Source organism: Zootoca vivipara, chromosome Z2, assembly GCF_965207765.1.
Source record: "Zootoca vivipara chromosome Z2, rZooViv2.hap1.1, whole genome shotgun sequence".
Lineage (NCBI taxonomy): Eukaryota > Metazoa > Chordata > Lepidosauria > Squamata > Lacertidae > Zootoca > Zootoca vivipara.
The window spans coordinates 38,750,056-38,771,362 of NC_142585.1; the positions used below are offsets into that span (position 1 = coordinate 38,750,056).

Genomic DNA, 21,307 nt, shown 5'->3' on the forward strand with positions numbered 1-21,307 from the left:
TTGGCCTCCCCAGTGGGATGCTTAATAGTGCTCCATAAACAACATTTCCACTGTTGAGTTCCTTTCCCCCCAATACCTTGTAATGTTTCGTTACTCTTACTCTGTCATGACTACAGTGCAGTCTGATATTAAGCCCACATCAGCTGCAGCGAACATGAATGGGAAAATGCATGACAATTGCAATCAGCTGCAGGACCACATTCTCCAGCATGAGTCAGCCTAAACATTGGTAACCCTTATCAGAGTCCAAATGGTTCTCTCCATTCCACCAGGTTTCGGTTACTGCACTATATTAATGTTATCCTCTAAGACCAAGCACTCCAATTCACCTGTCTTGGCCTGGAGGATTCTGGCATTAGCATGTAAACACTTAGATGCAGTGTCTCTCTCCAAGAATCTTTGGCACTTGTGTTTTGGCCTGGGGTGCTTTGGCCTCTATAAATTGCTATCATGGACACCTGAACTGGTTTTGTGTCTGCCCCACTGAAATTTTCATTATTTTTTCATCATCATCCCAGAGGGGACACTTGTTTTGAATTGGATCTGACCACTGCAATCAGTTTAAAAGCTGTTCTGTTACCTTTTTTATTTTAAGCACCAACAATCTGGTCCTATCCTGGTTCAAGTGGAGTCTATCTCTTTTGTATATACCAGGCTTGTCCCAAAATGTTCCCCTGTGCCAAACCAATCCAAACCCCTCTTTCTGACACCATTGCCTCATCCACATATTCAGACTACAAACTTGTCTCTGCCTAGCTGGCCATATGCGTATAGTGCCAGCTAGATAGCCTATAGCCAAGCTTCCCATAAGTCTTTCTGCTTACTCCAAAGGTCTTCATAAATCCCATTTTCAGAGAGTGATGTCTTCCCAGATTGGCACAAGCAGCACCTTAGTCAAGAGAGACTGCAGCCTCTCTTGATTAGATTTGGATTTCTTTATTGACTTCTGCAGAAACGGTCAAGATAATAACCCAATATGGGTTAAGCTTGCATTACGTTATTTATTTTTTTGCCAAAAAAGTCACTTTTGACTCTTTTGCTTGTGGCTGCAATTTTGCACTCTTCTTAATATTCTAATTTGAATTATGTTCCTAAGTTAGCATCAGGTCTTTAAAATGTTCCTTAAGGACAAAACACGGGGAAAGGGAAGGACCTATTGCATTCTCCCCAGATGGATATACCTGAAACTGGTGGGGATATATAGTGGGATAAGAGAGCTGAAAATAATGCCAATATATTTCACATCTGGCAATGTGCCCCTTTGGTGCCCCTTTTGGTTTCAGATTCTACATGGGTAGATGAGCCTAAAACACTCAGGGCACAAATTTTCATGGCCCTCTAGCAGATATAGTGGTTCATTTCCCAGAAGTCATGTATTTTGTGTTATCGAGTGTATACTCGATTCTGATCAAACTAAGCCTCCTAAATGCATTGGTTGCCTAATGTGATTTTTCCACAGCTCTCCTACCCCACTAATATGCCTTTCTTTGGTGACAGAATAGCAGATTCAAGGAGAGATGTTAGACCCTGAATTTCCCCAGTCATAAGATTAGGCCATATACAGTGTGCTCTGTAGCTGATACAGAGTTCCTAGAAGTTTGAGGAAGAATTTGGAACCATAGGAACCAATAATGGGGGCATCTGTGGTGCTCCAGATACTCCTGAACTGTAGCTAGCAAAATCCCTGAAGCTTGGCCTTGCTGGCAGGAGCTATTGGGAATCTTGTAACATCTGGAGGGCCACAGGTTCCCCACCCCTGCTGTAAACAGAGTGTTCTAGACTAGAACATACCCAATGCATCAATGGTAGCAGTTGGCCTTCACTCCCTTTCTCACATCAATGGGCTCTAAAGCAAATTGAAGGACCCAGAGCAAGGCCTCTGATTACTCTTGGCATCCAGAGAAGCTCATATGGGAGCTGGTTTAAATGTCCACTGTATCTGTATGCTTGAGGGATGAGATTAGCCTCTGTGCATCTGTCTTGTCAGTGGCAAACCATCTCAGAGTAAATGGGGAAACCCCAGATGCCTACTATTGCTACAAAGGATTCACCCAGATGTTTCCAGAAGGAACCAGGATGCTTAGCATAACTGTGGCTTTGATGGCTGCCAACCCTTTCTGCATTCCAGACAGTGGGCAGAGCTTTTGTGGCTGTTCCTCAAGCATGTTTCATGAAAGGCCAAGAAGGCAAAGATTTCTTGGCTTCAGCAGTCACTTTCTGCTTTCCTGGAATTTAGCTCCAGGAAAATGGGTTGCATTAAATGAGAAAGTAAAATAATAAATTGAGAAATTCTGTGTACAATTTTTGATGGAAGTGGATGGGTGGGGGACTAGCTCTGGCTTAGGTATTCATTTGGATGTGGAATGCAGGTTAAACATAACGTATGATCCACTGCTCCTTTCATTGCTTCCAATTAAACCTTGCTTGTTAGTTTAACCTCTAGGTAATCCCATCAAACAACGGATGTCAAGGCAACACTGCCCACAGTGGCTTTGGATGAGTGGCCATTAATTTTAATTGCCTTGATATTAAAGATTAAGAAGTAGTGGGACTAGCAGGGTGGAAACGATCCGACAAATCCACTCGCTGAGCCTTCCCCAGGCTGCAGGGATATTAAAATTTTACTGTGAGAATTAAACAAGCCTTTATTAGTGATGGCTGTTGTTTGATTGGTCCAGAGGTATGCATAAACACCAGATTCTTATATATCCACGGACAATATGGTTGACGTATAGAGATTCTGCAATTATGAAACTGTTAATAAAGCCATAATTGGATTGTCCACAGTAATTATTTGCTGGCTTTCATTAATGTATTATTGCTTCCTGACTGACAAGGTAATATTAAGTGCAATATATACAATACAGCCGTGTGTCGTCCTGGGAATGCAGCATGTAAAAAGATGCACCTTCACTTATTGCATTTAAAGCTTGGGGGCCTTTCATTAATTTATGTTAAAGCAAATGCCAGCATTATGGAACCAAGAAAGAATTCTCTTTTTCCCCCACACAGTGAAAATGCCTGATCCTAGCTGTAGAGTTGAGCAGTGTTTTTAACAACCAACTCTGACCAGTTAAAAGGTTAGCATCACAAAGCCCAACATTATTTGAGCAGGGTGGGGTACAAGGACAGATTGCTAACCTTTCTTCCCGTCAAAGTATAATGTACCGTAAGCAGCACATGTTGTGTCCTTACTTTCCATTGAAGGCTATAAAATGTCCAGCTAATGATTGCCTGTACCAAAAGATGTGGCAGCTCTAGACAAATACGTTAATTGTTTGGTTTTACCAAGCTCCACCCCGCAACAAGACTCTGGAAATCTGCATTATACTAGAGCAGGCTTGCCGTTCTATTCTGAAGGGCAATGGTTTTCCATGATTTCTGGCAGAGAAAGGATCTTCCCTATCCTTTTCGCTGGGGATGCCAGGGATTGAACCTGGGACCCCTTGCCAGCAAAGAATGTGCTCTTCCTACTGAGTGATGGAGCCTTCCCCATTGGGAAGCTAAAAGGGAGGGGAAGGTAACAGACTGTGTTTAGGAAATCTCAACTAGCAGAGTTCCCCACCCTGCCCCAGAATATTCATTGCTATAGGGCAACCATAAATGCCTCCATACTATCAGCAATCCGCACCCTCACTTCAGACGTATTTGCACAGCTAGCAACCAGCACCTACCTTACTTACAAGGCCCAGAAGAAAGAGGTCAAGAATGAATATGGGAATACTGAGGGGAGAAACAAGTATCCTCTTAGCTGCAGCCTGTCTTGATAACAGTCTTGGTCATTTATGAGTAAATTATTATTACACTATTCATCAAGCTGTGCTAGCTGTAGTTAATGGGAGATGTAGTCCAAAATATTTGGAGGGCACCATTAGTGAAGACTGTATTGTTACCATCTCTAAATTTCAGCTGTTGTACATCAGCTTGATGAGGACTTTGTTTCTGTTATATTGATGCCCTGGTATGGACATAAGAGAACACAGCCTTGTCTGCCAGTGAGAGAGGGAGTTTCTCATAGTTATTTACTACAGTTATTAATTATGAACATTCCCCTAATGGCCAAGATCAGAAAATAGTTTCTGCATGCCATTTTCCCAGCGGCTTTGTTTCAGCTGCTCCGGCCATGACCTTTGGGCGGGTTAATAGGTAGAGTCTTAGAAGCTGGCTTGGCAACAACAAAGCCATCTTCAAAGGGAGATAACAAAGCAACATTTCATCCATTATTGATTTATATTTGAGCCACCCTCATTGTTGCACTGGACTGAGCTCACTTCTGTTTGCCAACCTGCCAAGGTTGTTCCAGCCCAAATAACAAATAACAATTGCATATTCCCCCTTAAAATTCCCTCTTCCTTTCCCTCTGTTCTACTTTTATATATTTCTCTCCCTCCCTCCCTCCCCCTCCCCCCTCACCCCCTCTCAGCTCCACTTAATAATGGTTTTTTTTTTACAGTGGTTTTGCTTTGAATGCCTGGTAAGGTCCAAAGGCAACTGCTACCATGGAATTGTTAAGTATGTTTAGCAACAAAATAAGGGCAGCCAGTGCTTCTTATACTCCTGGTAGGAACTTGCTGGCTCCGTAAGAGGATAAAAAATTATGGAATTGTGGAAGGGAGTCATCTTCTTGTTACTCCACCCCCACACCCCACCACAGAAAGCTAGAGGGATGAATATAAGGCCTGGCCTCAAGTTTGACCAGTGGTGAAGGAAACACTTTCTGTAGATTAACATTTGGGCTTCTGAACACAATTGGCAGACAAGAACTGGGTACTCTGGGTACTCTGAGGCAGTCCTCAAATTACCGGGGGTGGGTGGGGTGGGTCCACTCTTTATAAGGCTACAAGGACCATGACTTTGCTAAAATTGAAGGAGCCATAGGGTGGGGCTTATGGGTTTTATCAAGCTCAAACCCTTCCTTTTAATAATTCCAGCAATGCTCGAAGGCTTGGTAATGATTCTGGGAGGGTTCTGGTGTGGTGACAGACCCCCATGGTGACTTTTCGAGGTAGGAAATGTAGCATCTCTACAACTTGATAAATGAAAGCTATCACTGAATGCTGAACAGAAAGGTGGTCTTCCATGTTTTTCAACTCAAGCACTAAAATGGAATTTAAAAAACACCACAAAGTTAAGTACTAAGTGTGCCTGTACTTTAACATGCCTTCAGTTTAAATTTCCTTCCACCTTAAGTTTTAGTTGATCTGAGTTACTGATTTCAAAACTGTATTCAGCCCTAATTTATTGCATTCTGGATTTAAGTGGCCACTTTTATTAGAGTGAAGACTGAGGTTTTTGTTTTGGAAGCGCGGGAACAGATGTCTTGAAGTGTCCCATTTGTTGCCACAAAACACCATGGGAGATTTGGCTCCTCCCCCTCCGGTCTCTCTTTGATTTAAAAATGTACTCTCCTTTCTGTGGCAGGTATCCAACTGGTTTGGCAACAAGAGAATCAGGTACAAGAAGAACATAGGGAAATTTCAGGAAGAAGCCAACCTTTATGCAGCAAAAACAGCAGTGACAGCTGCGCATGCTGTGGCGGCAGCTGTCCAAAACAACCAGACAAATTCACCCACCACACCAAATTCTGGTATGTACCAGCCTCTTCTTCATGGCATGACCTAGTTCACATGTTAAAAGCAAAGCTGGAAGTGGGAGGTGGGTATTTCTCTCAGAGGAGCAGAAATTTCCCATAGGAATGCATTGAAAACAGAAAAAATTGTAAGTCGAAGCAACCCTATCTAAAAATTCGTAAGTCGAAAAATCCCTATCTAAAACCGCCGTGTTTTTTTTTTATGTTGAGACATTCATAAGCGCGCAACCATTGCCCCCATTCGTAAGTCGAAAAATTCAGTTGTCGAGTCATTCGTAAGTTGAGGTACCACTGTATACAGTTTTTCCCTGGGGGTAGCAAGCTTGAAAATTGCTCTCCTTGATCAAGTGTTAGGTCTAATCCAGACTTCCTCTTGTGCCATGCTTTCCAGGCACAGGTCTGTGCTTTCTAGGTCCAGCTACAAGCGGTTTTTGTTGTAGTTCCACTGCTTTCCTGGGTAAAACCCCCTGTTTACCACTGAATCAGTACGAATGGCAGTCCATGGAAAACCCAATTTCCATTTGTTCTGTTGCAGTGGTAAGCAGTGGGTTTTCCCAGGCAAAGTGACGGAACCAAAAAAAAAAAAATGCCCAGAGACAGGAATAGAAAACATGGGCCTGGGCCTGGAAAGCGAGTTGCCTAGAAAGTCTGGATGAGTCCTAAGAATAGTAAGAAAGAAGTGTGAGCAAATATTAGGTTGTCTGTTGTTGTGATTTCCTTTTTGGAGGATTTCCTGGCAATGTGGTGCCGCTGCATATAGTACTAACAAGAAAACAGTAGTCCAAAGAAACATCTCTTCTTATGTTTGCACCAAAGCAAATGCTGCTGTGTTTTGATGCAGTGTAAGCCAGAGAAGCATCCTTAAAACTAGAAATAGCAAAGCTAAGTGACAAACTCAATAAGAGGTGGCTTCTTCTGATGAGAACAAATCAACTTAATTAGCAATTAGCAGCCATTTCCATCCTAAGGAGGCATTAAACCCCCATGCTCAGTATAAGGCTTTGCTTGGGTATTTAGTGATGGCACCTAAAGGGAGCCACTGCCTGGGGGTTGGGAAGGGGCAGTGTATGTAGCTTCTAAGAACTTCTGCACAAAGCAGCTCTTTTGCATCTAGAGCAAAACTGCACTATAAGACCTTAAGTCTGTTTCTCCACTGCCCTGGGAAATTGGCTCCAACTCCCATTTCTTTGCTTACGGGAGCCTGAATTATAAAACAGCCAGATTAGTATTTATTAGGGCTGCTGCCTGCTAAAATCAATGTTAATCAGTTAACCGTATGAGTTTTAGTTGATCAACTATCAAATGAATTTGCATGTATTAGTATCCAGGTAAACACAATTACTTTTAGATGACACCATAGCAGGAATCCTCTTAGAAAAGACATTCCCTTCTGTGTGCATAGCTGCCAAGTTTTCCCTTTTCTCGCGAGGAAGCCTATTCAGCATAAGGGAAAATCCCTTTAAAAAAGGGATAACTTGGCAGCTATGTCTGTGTGTGAGAGAAAAGAGTGCTTTTAAGATGCTCCTTTTAAGGTGATTTTTGCCATTTTCCGGTTTTTATAGCCATTTATATTTTCAAATTGTTTTAAAACTCCTCCCTGACTCATGGGGGTCATTGATTCAGTATAATCAGATAAACATGGCTTCCCTAGTATTAACAGTTCTTATAATGTGAAATGTTACATGTAAACACATAGCAGCATGAAGAACCCAATTGCCAAAGTCCATCCTGGAATGAAGGTCCTACAGCCAAATCACACATGGAGGGATGTTGCTTGATTTATCTGCCTTTACTTACTGTCACTTGAGGATTCATAGGCAGTGCTGTGTTGATGGTGCTGCCAAAGTTCTGTCTGTAGTAGTAACATACTGGATGGCCCATTCTCACATGGGAAAGCCTTGCTTAGTCCATGGAAGTCTGTGCCTTAAGCTCAAGTGATAAGCCTGCATGTATGAACCAGATCTTAGAACACTTCTGGAAGATGTTGAGCAAGTTTGGTTTCAGAAAGCCCCCAGGAGAATTACATTCAGGGCTGTGTGGCAACCAGGATCCATTCCGGAGGTCTGGTCAGATCCCGAGGTTTCCGCAACCTGAGGAATGCTTCTGTGCATGTGTGTGCAGTGAAACCCGGTAAAATACTTCCGGGTTTGCCGCGCGCACATCCCAAAGTTTACGTAACCAGAGGGTTACGTAAACGGAGGTGTGACTGTATACCTTAAGTTAGTCATGATGACCAATGTTTTCCAGAGAGATACAATCCTTGACCAATCAGAGACAACCATTGGAGACAACTCCCAGTCCAACAGATTTTCACAGTAAATCTCCACCCATTGTTTCCCATGGTACATAATGAATTAAATTCTCTATCTCATTCAGATTCCAAGCATCTGGGAAACTAGAGCATGTTTATATCTGATATATATTATGGTAGAAGGCAGAGTCTGTAGGTGTAGCTCAAGAAAGGTACTATTATTTTAAGTAAAGAATGTAAAATCTTCAAGATATCCTTGAGTGTTTCTTTTTAAAGGACCATCAAGAACTTTAGATTTTAACAGCTCTATGACTTTCATAAATCTTGCCCCATTTGTTGTTGTTTTTAATCTAAAGTGTCCAAAAATACTTGGGGTACATGATATGCTGCTTCATGAAATTCATTTGAGTCATTTGTGTTGATCTCTCTTAGTCTGTGGCCCTCTTTGATTTTACGGGATGTCATTCTCTGCAAAGGATTTCCTTCTCCTCTCCTCTCCTCTCCTCTCCTCTCCTCTCCTCTCCTCTCTCATCCTCCTTATTCCCCTTGTCTTTTTGAAGGTCTTTTGGGGTAGACATGTGATGTTTGCCACTCTCTTTTATTCAGCTACTTAACTCTTTCCTTTCCAGGTTCTTCAGGTTCTTTTAACCTCCCTAATTCTGGGGACATGTTCATGAACATGCAGAGTCTGAATGGGGATTCTTACCAGGGGTCCCAAGTCGGAGCCAATGTGCAATCACAGGTAGGAGAAAAACGCCCCTCCCCCCGATTAAGGCCTCTTTAGCAGGGTATGGTTTGCGCTTTATTTTAAAAGAGGATAAAAATAAAAGGTAAACAAACAAAAACAATCCAACAACAATTTCCACCTTTTAATTGGGCCTTCCTATTTATTACAAAAATTAATCAATGTTGGCTTCTCTCAGCACTGAATCTTGCCAATGAAAAGAGCTGGCTTCCTCCCTCTCCCCAATCTGAAACTTTTCAAGCTTTGTGAATGCAGTTCGGCTCTGGCTTGAGCTCATGGCGTTGGGTTGGGTGTGTTGTTTGGCTATCAACGCTAAAGCTTTTATTTATTGTGACTTCTTCTTTTTTTTGCTTTGTTTATGGAATCTCCCTTTGTTAATTTCAAAAACTGATATAGGTCAGAGGGGTGTGTGTGTGTGTGTGTGTGTGTGTGTGTGTGTGTGTGTGTGTTTAAATGCATTGTGTTCTCAGTTGTCATTCTAGTCTCTTTCAAACAAGATTAACCTGTTCATCTCTAGGACCTCCAGGTCTGTGAATTTTCTGCAATGGCGCATGGCCAAAAGTCTGGCACTGTAAAAAATTTGGATATGAGATCCCTTGATATAATATCAGCATTCATTTAATGTAAAGAAAAAAAAGCAGAAAGCTAATCTAGCCCTTAAGACACTGACAATAAAAAGCAGCACAAGATGCTTACTGAACTAAGAGGTCTTTGTTAGTTTAAGGGGTACTGATTCAGTGTTCTGAATAGTGTCTGGTCCTCTAACTTGGCTAGCCGAAGTACTGTAGAAATAATGTGTGCCATATGAGTATATTCACATGAGCTTCAAAGACAGGGAGGGGGAGGTAGTCTTTGGTGTCTAAAACGAATAACCTTGTTCATTTTGCAGTTCTCCTCCCCAAATCCCTTCATTGGCACTGCTGTTGCCTGTAAATCACCAGTTCCCCCTCTCTTGTTGGGCCTTAGCAACCCCCAGCTGTTATCCTGAAAAATCTTGTCATGTGCCAAAGCAACTTCCTCCTGCCATCTCACCAAACTGAACATTCTGCCTGCCCCCCTAGTTCTGTAAACCACCCTGAAGTAGTAAATATGGGCAAGTTGCAAATTCCCTGCTCCAGTACCCTGCACTTCACCCTCTTATACTGTCCATAATTCTCAGAACTGTGCTGCCAGAATCACCTTAGAGAGAGAGTAATGCCAAGACATGCAGTAGCAGCTCATCCTGAGCCAAGCCTTTGCCCTATGAAGGGCATCAATTTTAGTTTTGAGGATGGCTCTGCAACTTGTTTTGGATATGGTAGGGACACAGGGCTTGCACAGCGGATCCCAAAGGAAATCTGTGGTACACTACATATCCTTCTGAGGAAAGTTGTGCCTCCTTATGTGTGGTTTTTCTAGCATGTGCGTTCAGTTATCTTACAAACATGTGCCACTTGCCCTAGATTGATAGGCTTGTCTTTCTGTGAAACTCTCTCACACACATCACCATCAACCCCCACCCCGTTCTTTTCCATGTTAGAAATAATTTTGGATTTTAAGTGTTAGTGTGCTGGTAGATTTTTTTTTTAATGATGAGATTATTGTTGTTTGCTCATCTGCCCTTGCAGGTGGATACACTGCGTCATGTTATCAATCAGACGGGAGGATACAGTGATGGCTTGGGAGGAAATTCGCTGTACAGTCCACATAATTTAAATGTGAGTACCATTGGCAACAATTGTTTGGAGAATGGCATGCATGATGTTGGGCAAATGGAGTCACTGATACATATTTATTGCAGCACTTGTTAACACTATTTTCCTATGCTGCGGACTTGAGCTTCATAGTGTGCGGAACACAAGGGCTCTCTGGGAGAGGAAGCTCCTTGTCCCAAGTTCTTTCCAAGCCTCCTCTTGGTGATGCAAACAAGAATGCTACCCTGTGTAAGATGATGCTAGGTAACAGAAAATTGATTGCATTCAACTATGTTTTATTAAGAGTAGACTAATTGAAACAAAGTCACCCCAGGGCAGTTTGCTAGGACCTCCCCCCCCAAAAAAAACCTGGCTCTAGCTCTCATAACTTCCTCTTTTCTTTTGTCATGCTCTTCTCTGTGGTCATACATTTTATTTACAGGTTTGAAGCATTAGAGAAACCTACAGAACATGTACCCCATGTACCAAGAGCTTCACTGGTTGCCAGTCTGTATCTGGGACACAATTCAAAGTGCTGACTCTGACCTACAAACCTATGCTACTTGCATTTTCTGGAAGATAGTGTTCCCCCATTACAGCCTGCCCAGGTGTTAAAGATCTTCAATGAGCCATTTGTTATGTACCACCAACATCTGAACTTATAAGGCTGAGTTTGGGGTTTGAGTACCATGCTGGGCACAAGAGCAGTGTTTAGCTGAGAGGATGTAAAAAATCAACAGATGGAAATTTCAATATGAATTTGGTAAGAGGCGGTGAAAGGTACCCCGGGGTAAAAAGTATAGGCCTATAGCCTATAGCCCAGGCTTCCTCAACCTTGGGCCTCCAGATGTTTTGAGACTAAAATTATCATCATCCCTGACCACTGGTCCTGCTATCTAGGGATCATGGGAGTTGTAGGCCAAAAACATCTGGAGGGCCAAGGTTGAGGAAGCCTGCTATAGCCTGTAGCCATTGCTTTAAGTATGTTTGTGGTGTTGCGAGTTAAAAGATATCAAGGGCACACTGGCCTTCATATATCACAACAAACAAACTCACAAAGTGCTGCTACTGTGAGATGAGACTTTTCCCTCTAAGTTGTTCTCATGCACTGTATGTCCTCTACCTCACCTCACCCAAATCAATAAGTAGTGACTGGTCCATACCCCTAACAACTTTCTTATGGACTGACAGTGTCTCTTCTGAGGGGTGGGGATGTTAAAAGTCACTCTGTTAGAAGCTTAGGTATTGGGGAAGGGCCGACACCCAGTGCCAGAGCAACTCCAGGTAGGGAGGGCTAAGGAAGTTTTTCTGACTGAAGACCTGGAAAGCTGCCTGACAGACCAATGGACCAACTCGGTGTAAGGCAGCTCCCTGTGTTCCTAGATTTCCTGTTTGTTTTCTAGGAGAGTGCCAATTCCTGAAGTGTGTAAGGCTGTCATGTGATCTATCCCTTCCACCTTTGTGGAGTCTTTGGGAAAGACGTCAAAATGTAAATCAGGCACACAAGTAGAGATACCGTGTGGGTGGTGTGCATCTGAGTTCCTTCCCTGCTTTCTTATACATGTAGAAAAGCAGGCAAAATAGGAGAATCAAATGGGAAGCTAGGACAAGTTTGGCTTAATACACTCTGGGAAAAATTCCCATGGATCAACTTCTCTCACCCAAGGGGGTCAGCCTGCCCTTCAACTCGATGATAATGAATCCATTGTAGAATTTCCTAGAAGGCTATAATTTTCTTCATAAAAGTTATTTGTCCTTGTTATTCATTAACAGAAAGGATGTGACTGTGGATCAAGCTAAATCTAGGGCTTATGGGTGGCACCACTGAGTCATGGCTATTAATTATTTATATAGCAATTTTAATCTTGTATGATATAAAAAGTGCTGTTCAGTCAAGTCCATATTATACCATGTTTCTGTTAAAAAACCAAGGGCTGCTTACTAAAGATAGTTTCCGTTTTGTATCATTTGATCTCTTTCTCTTTTTTACCCCCCCCCCCCTTTATTTCTCATGGAGTAAAAGGGTGGACTTCCTCACCTTTTCAGGGCATGATTTTGGATGAGGTGGGGGTTCTAATCCCCTTCCTGGACTGTGAGTACAGAACATGCAGTCTTTAACTTCGTTGACACCAAGGTGGAAAACCTGGGTCTGGGCCATACCTCTTCAGGTCACAGGTAGGGGCTTACATGGTTGATGTTCCTCTGTACATTCTCTGCGCATAAAAAACTAGAAGTCAGAGTGAGGTGTTATAGCCTAGCTTTCTCACTAACATTCTAGTTTTCTATGTAAAGCAAATACTTGAGGGATATAAATGAGCATTCTGTCATGTAAGCCTTCCCATCAGTCTGAATTGGTGCAGCCCATTAAAGTGTAAGTTGATAATCTCAGCAGTTGCAGTTCTTGTAGACTATTGCAGGATGCAAGAGTGTGACCTTCCATATGTGGCACAAAGTTGAGGAAGAATGAATTATTTGTTAAAGTCCATGGCAGGAGTAGAGTTCTAAAGCCCCCTACAGGTCCAAAACCCTGTGCTCTGGGGATGGGGGAGGGTCTTATTCACTTCACAGTTTGGCGCAAACTTTCAAGCAATACTGGGAGTAGGGCATAGCTTTGTGGTTTAGCCCACAGCTCTATGAACCTTTCAAAGCACTGTTACAATCTGTAACTTGAGGCTCTACTATGGTCTATGAATTCCTTAATTTTTTTCTTAACTGCAGCACCTCCACTGGGCTGGGTAAAAATGCCTTTTTAAATACTATAGGGAGCAGACGCACATCACTTCTTTTTTCAAGTTACGTTTTCTACAGATCAGTTTCATTTGTTGTGAGACATTTGTTGTTACATTAGGAGCCGCACATCATTTCTGATGTAATTGTACATACAAAGAAACATTGCATGGGTGTGGGTGAGGCCGCTAGGGCAGACCATCTTTTCTACTACATAAGCTCCCTTTGAGTATGCCATTGTGCATACAATGACACAGGTAGCAACATGTGGCCACTCCTTGCAGCCAGTGATGTAAAGTCAGTGGACTAGGGGGACTAGGCTAGTCCCCTCAATATTGCCCTGGTGCCTCTTTCTCAAAGCCTGGGAAGCACAATGCTCCAACAAGTCCAGTAGCCCTCCCGCCACCTTCCCAAAGCTCATTCAACTTCGGGAATGAGACAAGACAAGAGAGTTTAACATCCTGTCAGAGCCCTGGCACCTCCTTCCCAAAGCCAAGGAAGCTTCTGCCTGGCTTAGGGAGGGAGGCACAATGCTCATGTAATCGACATCATGACATCTCCCCAATCACCCTCACAATATAGCACTCTTCATCCAAAGATCACAGGTGGTTTGCAACATAAAATTTGGACTTCTGCATAAAAAGTTTTAAAGATTTTATGGAATTATCATAAAAAGTCTGCATGGGAATCAACAGAATGGACTGTGTGTCCCCATACAGAGGCAGGATTGGATGGACTTGGTCAGATGCATTCAGTCCTACCAAGTTCATGGAGGTAGAATTCTTAAGCCAAGATTATTATATCCTTTGAGTCTTGAGAGGCAGATTGAAGTTCCCTTTTACCTGCATGTCGCTGTTGTGGATTTGGTCCCACATCACACTGGGTATGTGCAATGGCTCCTTGCCTACATGATTTCATCCTAACTCTCATGTTTGCTCACCATACAAGTGATCTCTGGCCTCCTGGGCCACTTGTCACTTGCATGACAAGTAGATTACATCAAAAACCAACCACATGGTCAGAAGCCTTAAGCATACATGCATAGGTGGGACCAATTGTGTAGAACTCACAAAGGAGATCTTGGTCAAATTCCCAGGGCAACCTGGAGAATGAACACAAGGGAACACACCACTGTAGGGAGAAGGAGGGTCTGTTCTATGGCTTTTGGTGGCTACTGGTGCTCATCCTGCCTGGAGGGTCTGTGTGGACATTTTACACTGTTTTAGATTACTTTTCCTTTAATGACCACTTTCACGTTCCTCTTTTCCATAAGTATATAAATATTATTATTTATTTATTTTTGTATTTTATTACTATAATTGCTTTGGGACACCCCTGGATGTGTGAAGCACTATATAAATATGACTCGCCATCCTTTGGGTGGTTTTGTGAATTATTCAAGCATTACCTTTGGCAATCATATGGTAAACAAGCACATTCTCACATCTTCAGCACCAGTGCACAGTTGTGAATACACACCTTGGCGCTGTGAAAGAATGGTTGATGAGGCAGGAACAGAACCTGCAAACAGTAAGCCAGGCTATGAAGGGATGGAAGTGATGTCTATAAAATACTATATAGCCTGAGAGAGATTCAGAGGCCTTTTCTCTCCCCACACTCTCCTCTCCTCCCCCCCAGTCTTCCACTTGCCAAAAGAGTAAATATTAATGATTTAAAATGTGATTGAAGACATTCAATTGGGGGGGGGGGGGGAGAAGTCCCATTAAATACTCAAATCTTTTTCCATTTGAAATGTCAAATCTTTCTTTTTGGGGGTTTATAAATAACTCATAATAACCCACAACAAACCATATAAAAAGCCTTTTAGTCACATTTCTCCCTTTTTCATTTAAGTGTTTTGAAATGCTTCAGAGAATTTGCGATATCCTTATCAACATGATAAAATATGAAACCCTGATTGCCTGCAGCATTTTACAGACATGAATTCCATCTTCACTGATGAGGTCTGATAAGGCACTGTTGTATTATACAGTGCATAATCTCAAACCACCAGAGTAAGGATTCATTTATTTGGGGTGGGGGGGGGAGAGAGAGAGAGAGGGAGAGGATAAATGCTAGCTGACAACCTCTCCCCCAGCTGCCAAGGCGAGTAAAAATATTGTACATTTGTTGTTTATAAATTTGGATAAAGAGGGAATGATGTTTACTTCAGATGGAATATCTTTAGACTCGTATCTGCATGAGAGTTTTCTCTCTTCTCTTAAGTAGATTTACATACGTTGGAAGGGAAGATTAAAAAAACGAAAATTTAAACACACTAAAAGAGAGGCAGGAAGAGTAAGCAGAGAGTGCCTTTTACCTTCACACACTTATGATCAGGCTTATGATCTGTGGGTGGGTTTTTGCTACTGCTCTTTTCTCCATGTTCTGCACAGTAAGGTATTATTGACAGAGTGGAGCAATGGTTTTTCTTCCACTTGCTTTGGTGGAAGGCCATATTGCCAACAACATACCCATGCTCTAACCTTTCCTGTTTGGTGGGGAGGTGTATTGGGCATAGGAAGAGATCCCTGCAAAGGCTATCATGTGCCGGGAGCGCTCGGAGTCAGCCTGCCTTGCTCCAGCAAGCGCCAGTAAGGCCTGCGCCCGTCACTTCCACTCAGTGTCCCCCCAACTCACGAGGCCTGCGCCTCCCTCTTCTTGACTGACATAAAAATATGTAGCGACAAGCTGTCTGCCACAGCAGAAATCTGATCAGACATTGATTTCAGCAATTGCCTCGATGGGCCGAGACAGAAGGCGAATTTGTTTCTGAGCACTGTTATTGCTGATGCAGGTCTAATGCGTTGGGGGGCCAGTAGCAGCCCAAGACAGGAAGCAGCATCTGAAAGGGAGAGCGGGGAGGAATTCTGTTTGTGGGTAATTGGAAAATAGATCAGAATAGGGTGCTTGCTTCTGCTTCTCCTCCCGCCCTCCTGGCTTTTGCTCAAAGATTATTGCGGTTGGAGGGAAGCTCGGGACTTGTCTCAACTGGCCTTGTAAATGGCTCTGACATGTGCCCAGAAGGAAGACTTTTAAAAATGAAATTAAGATCCAACTGTGTTAGAGTTTCTCCCCTTCTCTATTCTCTCTCTCACCCGCCCCCCCTTTAGATAGTTACATTGCTAGAAAAGCCTTGGGTCACTGGCTAAGCCCAGGGCCTTGTTGAATTGGACACTGTGCACACACCCATTGCTCAACATCTGGAATAGGCAGGGAGCCAGAAACTGGGCCTAGTGGGGTGGGGTGGGGAAACAAGCCTAGAGCAGGGAAAGGGGAGAATTTTCTTAAAGAGAATGTTCCTAAACACCTTCTGAATTCCGCAGGCCAGAGTTAAAAACACAAAAGACTCAATTCTGCCTCCTAGTTTGACTGAAGCAATTGTGGCTGTGGGGGTGAGAGAAGAGACAGGAATCTTTAGTTTCAGACACAAATTCCTTTTTGCAGAAAACAACAATAACCATTTGTAAGATTCAAAATCTTATCTAATTCTGATTTGGTCCCTCATTTTAAAAGAAATTGAACAAAAGCTTTTACTGTAAGAACTTGTTCATTAGCCTTTGGTTGGCACAGCGTGGCTGTAATTGTAGGAGGCTTGGTTGCCCAGCCTGGAGCCAGCCCAGGAACGATTTGGCTCACAGCTCTCAGGCAGGTCCTTAACCCAATAGGACACCTTGTTAGTAATAAACACAATCCCTTTGTGTTCCAGTGAGCAGTGGTCTATCATCACTTCCATAGTAGACCATATGCCTTACAGTGCTGTGTTTCTCAGTACGCATTCTGCAGTGCCAACTCAGGCCTGTTCTTACCTAACGAACACTTCTGCTTGTTGCTCCCACCAGCATGGCACAGTGATGTTTTTCTCCACTATCCATGGGTGGAGAAAACACCCAGTGAGTAGTCCTAGTAGCAGTCATGTCCCTCTGGAAAATCTGAAATGTTGGGGAAGGTGTGGATCTGGCAAGAGACCTTATGTTGAGAAGTGGAAATCCAGAATGTCTAGTGCAGGCATCCCCAAACTGCGGCCCTCCAGATGTTTTGGCCTACAACTCCCATGATCCCTAGCTAACAGGACCAGTGGTCAGGGATGTTGGGAATTGTAGCCCAAAACATCTGGAGGGCCGAAGTTTGGGGGTGCTTGGTCTAGTGCATACATGGAAGTATCTGAGGTCAAGGGTTGAGCTCTCTTGGCCTTGTGTTGCCTGGGAATGGGGGACAGGTGGTTGGTGCATAGCAAGGGGGAGCCCTTGGGTGGTGAGTTGCTGTTCATAAAACTTCATAGTGTTTTACAGGATAAAACAATAAAAAACAGCAACCAATTGACAAATCATATCCCCTCCCAAAACCCATATAAAACAATCTCAATAAACCATGTGCATAGGATCATGTGAACAGAAGAAGGTCTTTGCTAGAAGCAAGGCCAGCCCACCCATGAGGGCAAGGTGAGGTGACTGCCTCAGATAGCAGGATCCACAGGGGCAGCAGATCCAGCCTCCAATGAATACAACACAACACCTGCTGCTGCTGTGCAGCTGCCTTTTGGTGAATAGGAGGCATTGTTGGTCTCCTCCCACTCTTGTTCCCTATGTAGATCTTCACTCACCCCTTGTTCCCTGGTGGGGGTGGTCACCATTTTGTGATTTGCCTCAAATGCCATAATGTCTTGGGCTGGCCCAGTCCATCCTTCCATTCTCACAAGCAGGACATGAGCATAAAGCAGTCTCCTGCCATTGTTCCCTAGCCAGCTGGTATTCAGAGGCTTGAAGGTATTGTATGGCCATCCAGCTAGTAGCCATTGATAGCTATATCTGTGATTAATTTGCCCAGTCCCCCTTTAAAGTCACCTAGGTTGTAGCCTTCACCACATCTTCAAAGGGCAAATTCCAGAGTTCAGCTATACACTGTATGAATAACTGCTTTCTTTTGTCTGTCCTGAATCTCCTGCCAATCAGAACTACACAATAGAACCATGAATTTCTTTGTTGGCAGTATGATATTGGCAGTGTTATTTTCTATCACTTTTCTAAAACTGTCTAACATAAAAGTCACATTTTCCACACCCATTGCACACTGGGTCAACATATGAATTGTGCTGTCCACCATAATCCCAAAATCCTTTTCTTGGTCAGTCACTGTCAGGAGGTTGTTGTTTCTGGGCATCACTTTTTTCATCATTGTTTGCATCACTTTACACTTATACAATTAAAGCACATTTCGTCATTCATCATCATTTGAGTATGTTCTTTTGGATGACCTGGTTTTGTTTTTGACACCTTGAATAATGTGTCATTTGCAGACTTGACCACCTCATTGCACACCCCCTAACTCCAGATTGTTACTGAACTAGTTAAAAAGCACTACTTATTATTTGAGAACTCTGAAAGGACAGGTGAAGGAGTTTGTACAGTCATACCTCGGTTTAAGTACGCTTCGGTTTGAGTACTTTCAATTTAAGTACTCCGTGGACCCGTCTGGAACAGATTAATCCACTTTCCGTTACTTTCAATGGGAAACTTCGCTTCAGGTTAAGTACGCTTCAGGTTAAGTACGGACTTCCAGAACCAATTGTGTACTTAAACTGAGGTACCACTGTATAATCTTCTGTCAGGAGAGGGTTTCAAAACATTGAAGGAGCTGCTGCAAAGAAAGCCTTGCTCTTCATAGAAGCCCACCTGCCCTCTACATTGGAACATGGAATAAGGTCTACTCAGAATTGCTCAAATTGTAGGGGGAGGGTCATTCAGCAGCATATATGTTATAATGTATAATAATTTGTTACTTATACCCTGCCCATTTGACTGGGTTGCCCCACCCACTCAGAGCAGATACAGTGGTACCTCTGGTTACGAACTTAATTCATTCTGGAGGTCCGTTCTTAACCTGAAACCATTCTTAACCTGAGGTACCACTTTAGCTAATGGGGCTTCCTGCTGCCGCGGCGCCGCCGCTGCATAATTTCTGTTCTCATTCTGTGGTAAAGTTCTTAACCCGAGGTACTACTTCCAGGTTAGCAGAGTCTGTAACCCGAGGTGTTTGTAACCCGAGGTACCACTGTAATTTCATTGCCTGAGATTATCAGAACCAAAGCTGTATAGATAAAAACAGCACTTCAAAATGGGCCTCAAACTGGCAACCTGTGTAGCTGTTCCAAAACCGGTAATATACAAGGGAATCTGTCCAACACTGTTGACTATGGCATCCTGTCATTGTTGAAGCATCCAGATCAATTCAAAGGCTGCCCCACATGGAACACAAGGCTTGCCGGTGGCAGTGCTAATATGCCTGATGGTGTCTTTTCAATTACATGCTTTCTCCCCCTCTGCAGGCAAATGGAGGCTGGCAGGACGCAACCACTCCATCTTCTGTGACCTCCCCAACAGAAGGCCCGGGCAGTGTGCACTCTGATACCTCTAACTAATCTCCTCACAACACTTTTCGTTCACCCTGAGCTGAGATGCCTTCCTGTAGGTGCATTCAGAATCCCAGAAGGAAAAGAAGACCTAGCAAGGAAATGTTATTGTTTTTTTGTAGCCAACCACTGTTGGCTTTACTGTAAAACCTTGTCATTTCCAGAGAACTCGATAAATGTGTTGTGTGTGGGTTTTTTTTTTTTAAGGTATCTTAAATCATTTGTATATGTACCTAAAATATCACAAAGATGCGCACATTCACACCATGAAAATAAAAACAACAGCAGCAACCACCAAGCACTTTATCCAACTAGGCCAAGATTTAGCATTGTTTGTAACCCTGTAACTATTTTGCAAAAATAATTTATTATCAACTTTCTCCCCCCCCCCAAAAAGGATGGCCTACCAGTCGCTAGCCTCTTGGCCTTAGGGGTAATAAGTAAGAACTGTTCTTAAGATTAACCTCAAGCAGCAGAACCAGGCTGTGGGTAACCTCACCTAAACTGAACTTCCAATGAGAGCTGGAGTGGAAATTCAGATGCTGATTGTGTCCAATCTTCCTTTCTTTTTCTTCATATCTCTTTTAGAGTGGAGATATGTTTTGCTCAGTCACCCTTATTTCAAAGGCAGTTGTGTTATAGGGTTTTATTTTGTTTGCTTTTGAAGCTTCCATCATCATTTCTTAGCTTTTGTTGGGATCCACTGTTCGCAAAGTAGCTTAGAATGCTGATTCTTCTTAACCCTTCTTTAACGTCCACTATGGTGCAAAGCCTCTCCATATGTTGGTCATCAGCAGGCACAGATGATCCACAGGAGATGGAGATGCTCGCTGCTCTTTTTTTTTTTTTTTGCAAAAAGCCAAGCCACTGGGTTGTACAGTATGAGCCGGGTGCTGAGCGCATCTGCCCCGGGTTTTGCCACTGTTCCTCAGTGGCAGCAAAGAGGCCAAACGGGCACCATTCTCCTGAGTGTTGTATATAGTGTAGCAAAAGAGTATTTATACATTTCACCAATCAAAACACAGCTTTATTACCTCATGCGAACTCATACGAACCAATAGAAACATGTTCTTTAGCTTAGAGTGCTCACTACTACCTCTAAACAATACTCACGCTGTAGTTCGTCTCCTTTTTTAAAATGATTTTTCCTATATCAATTTCCCCCTTGCATCTTGTAATTAACTCTTTGTTTCCCTTCATTAAATGTAATGTACATTGTAATCTTTTAAATAATAATAACAACATTTTTTAAAATCCAGGTTGCATTGGCAACTTTCAAAAAACAATTTAAAAAAAGAAAGAAAAAAGCTTTGAAGTGGAAACATTGGGTCTTTACATTTGACACAGAACAGTAAAACTGTTTGTAAATACAGAGAAACATTTTGAATGTTCTTCATCTTGTTACTATACTAATTCACGCAAAAGAAAAAGAGAAAAAAAAAACAAATAATGGATTGTAAAGCAGACAGGTTTCAGTATTCAGTACTGTATATTTCACCCTGTATTATTGGGGGCAAGGGTGGGTGGGTTGGGTGCTCTTTTTCTTTTTCTTTTTCTTCTCTCTTTTGTATGGTATGCGATTCTGAAACTGATCGACTCAATGAAAAAAATAATAATTTGTGGCAGTGATTCTAATGTATTAAACCGTTTCGTGTTACTTTCTAACTGGATTACACCCTGAATTGAAGAGTCTTCCTTGTGGTAGTTCTATGTAGTTTCGAACCATGAATAAACTTTTTGCTTTCATGACTGAAAATGTGGACGTCATTTTCTTCCTGATTTGGCCAGCGGAAGATGGAGTTGGCAATGTTAGGGACTGGCATAGATAATAATAAATAAATAATAATTATTATTATTTATTATTTAAACCCCGCCCATCTGGTTGGGTTTCCCCAGCCACTCTGGGTGGCTT

The 21,307-nt window shown here is 42.7% G+C and overlaps 1 protein-coding gene across 7 annotated transcripts in view; it reads left to right on the top strand.

The window, feature by feature from the left end:
- Window positions 1-20,865, top strand: part of PBX3 (PBX homeobox 3) — a 223,713-nt gene extending 202,848 nt beyond the window's left edge. For 5 of the 7 annotated variants that reach the window (XM_088664929.1, XM_035112891.3, XM_035112892.3 and 2 more), the window contains 4 exons: window positions 5,422-5,587; window positions 8,471-8,583; window positions 10,194-10,283; window positions 19,312-20,865. In XM_088664929.1, the coding sequence (XP_088521055.1) occupies window positions 5,422-5,587; window positions 8,471-8,583; window positions 10,194-10,283; window positions 19,312-19,404 (462 nt within the window). In that variant the 3' untranslated portion in view covers window positions 19,405-20,865. The remainder of the gene's footprint in view (window positions 1-5,421; window positions 5,588-8,470; window positions 8,584-10,193; window positions 10,284-19,311) is intronic. The other 2 variants (XM_088664932.1, XM_088664931.1) reach the window with 1 other exon arrangement.
- The last annotated feature ends 442 nt before the right edge of the window (window positions 20,866-21,307 follow it).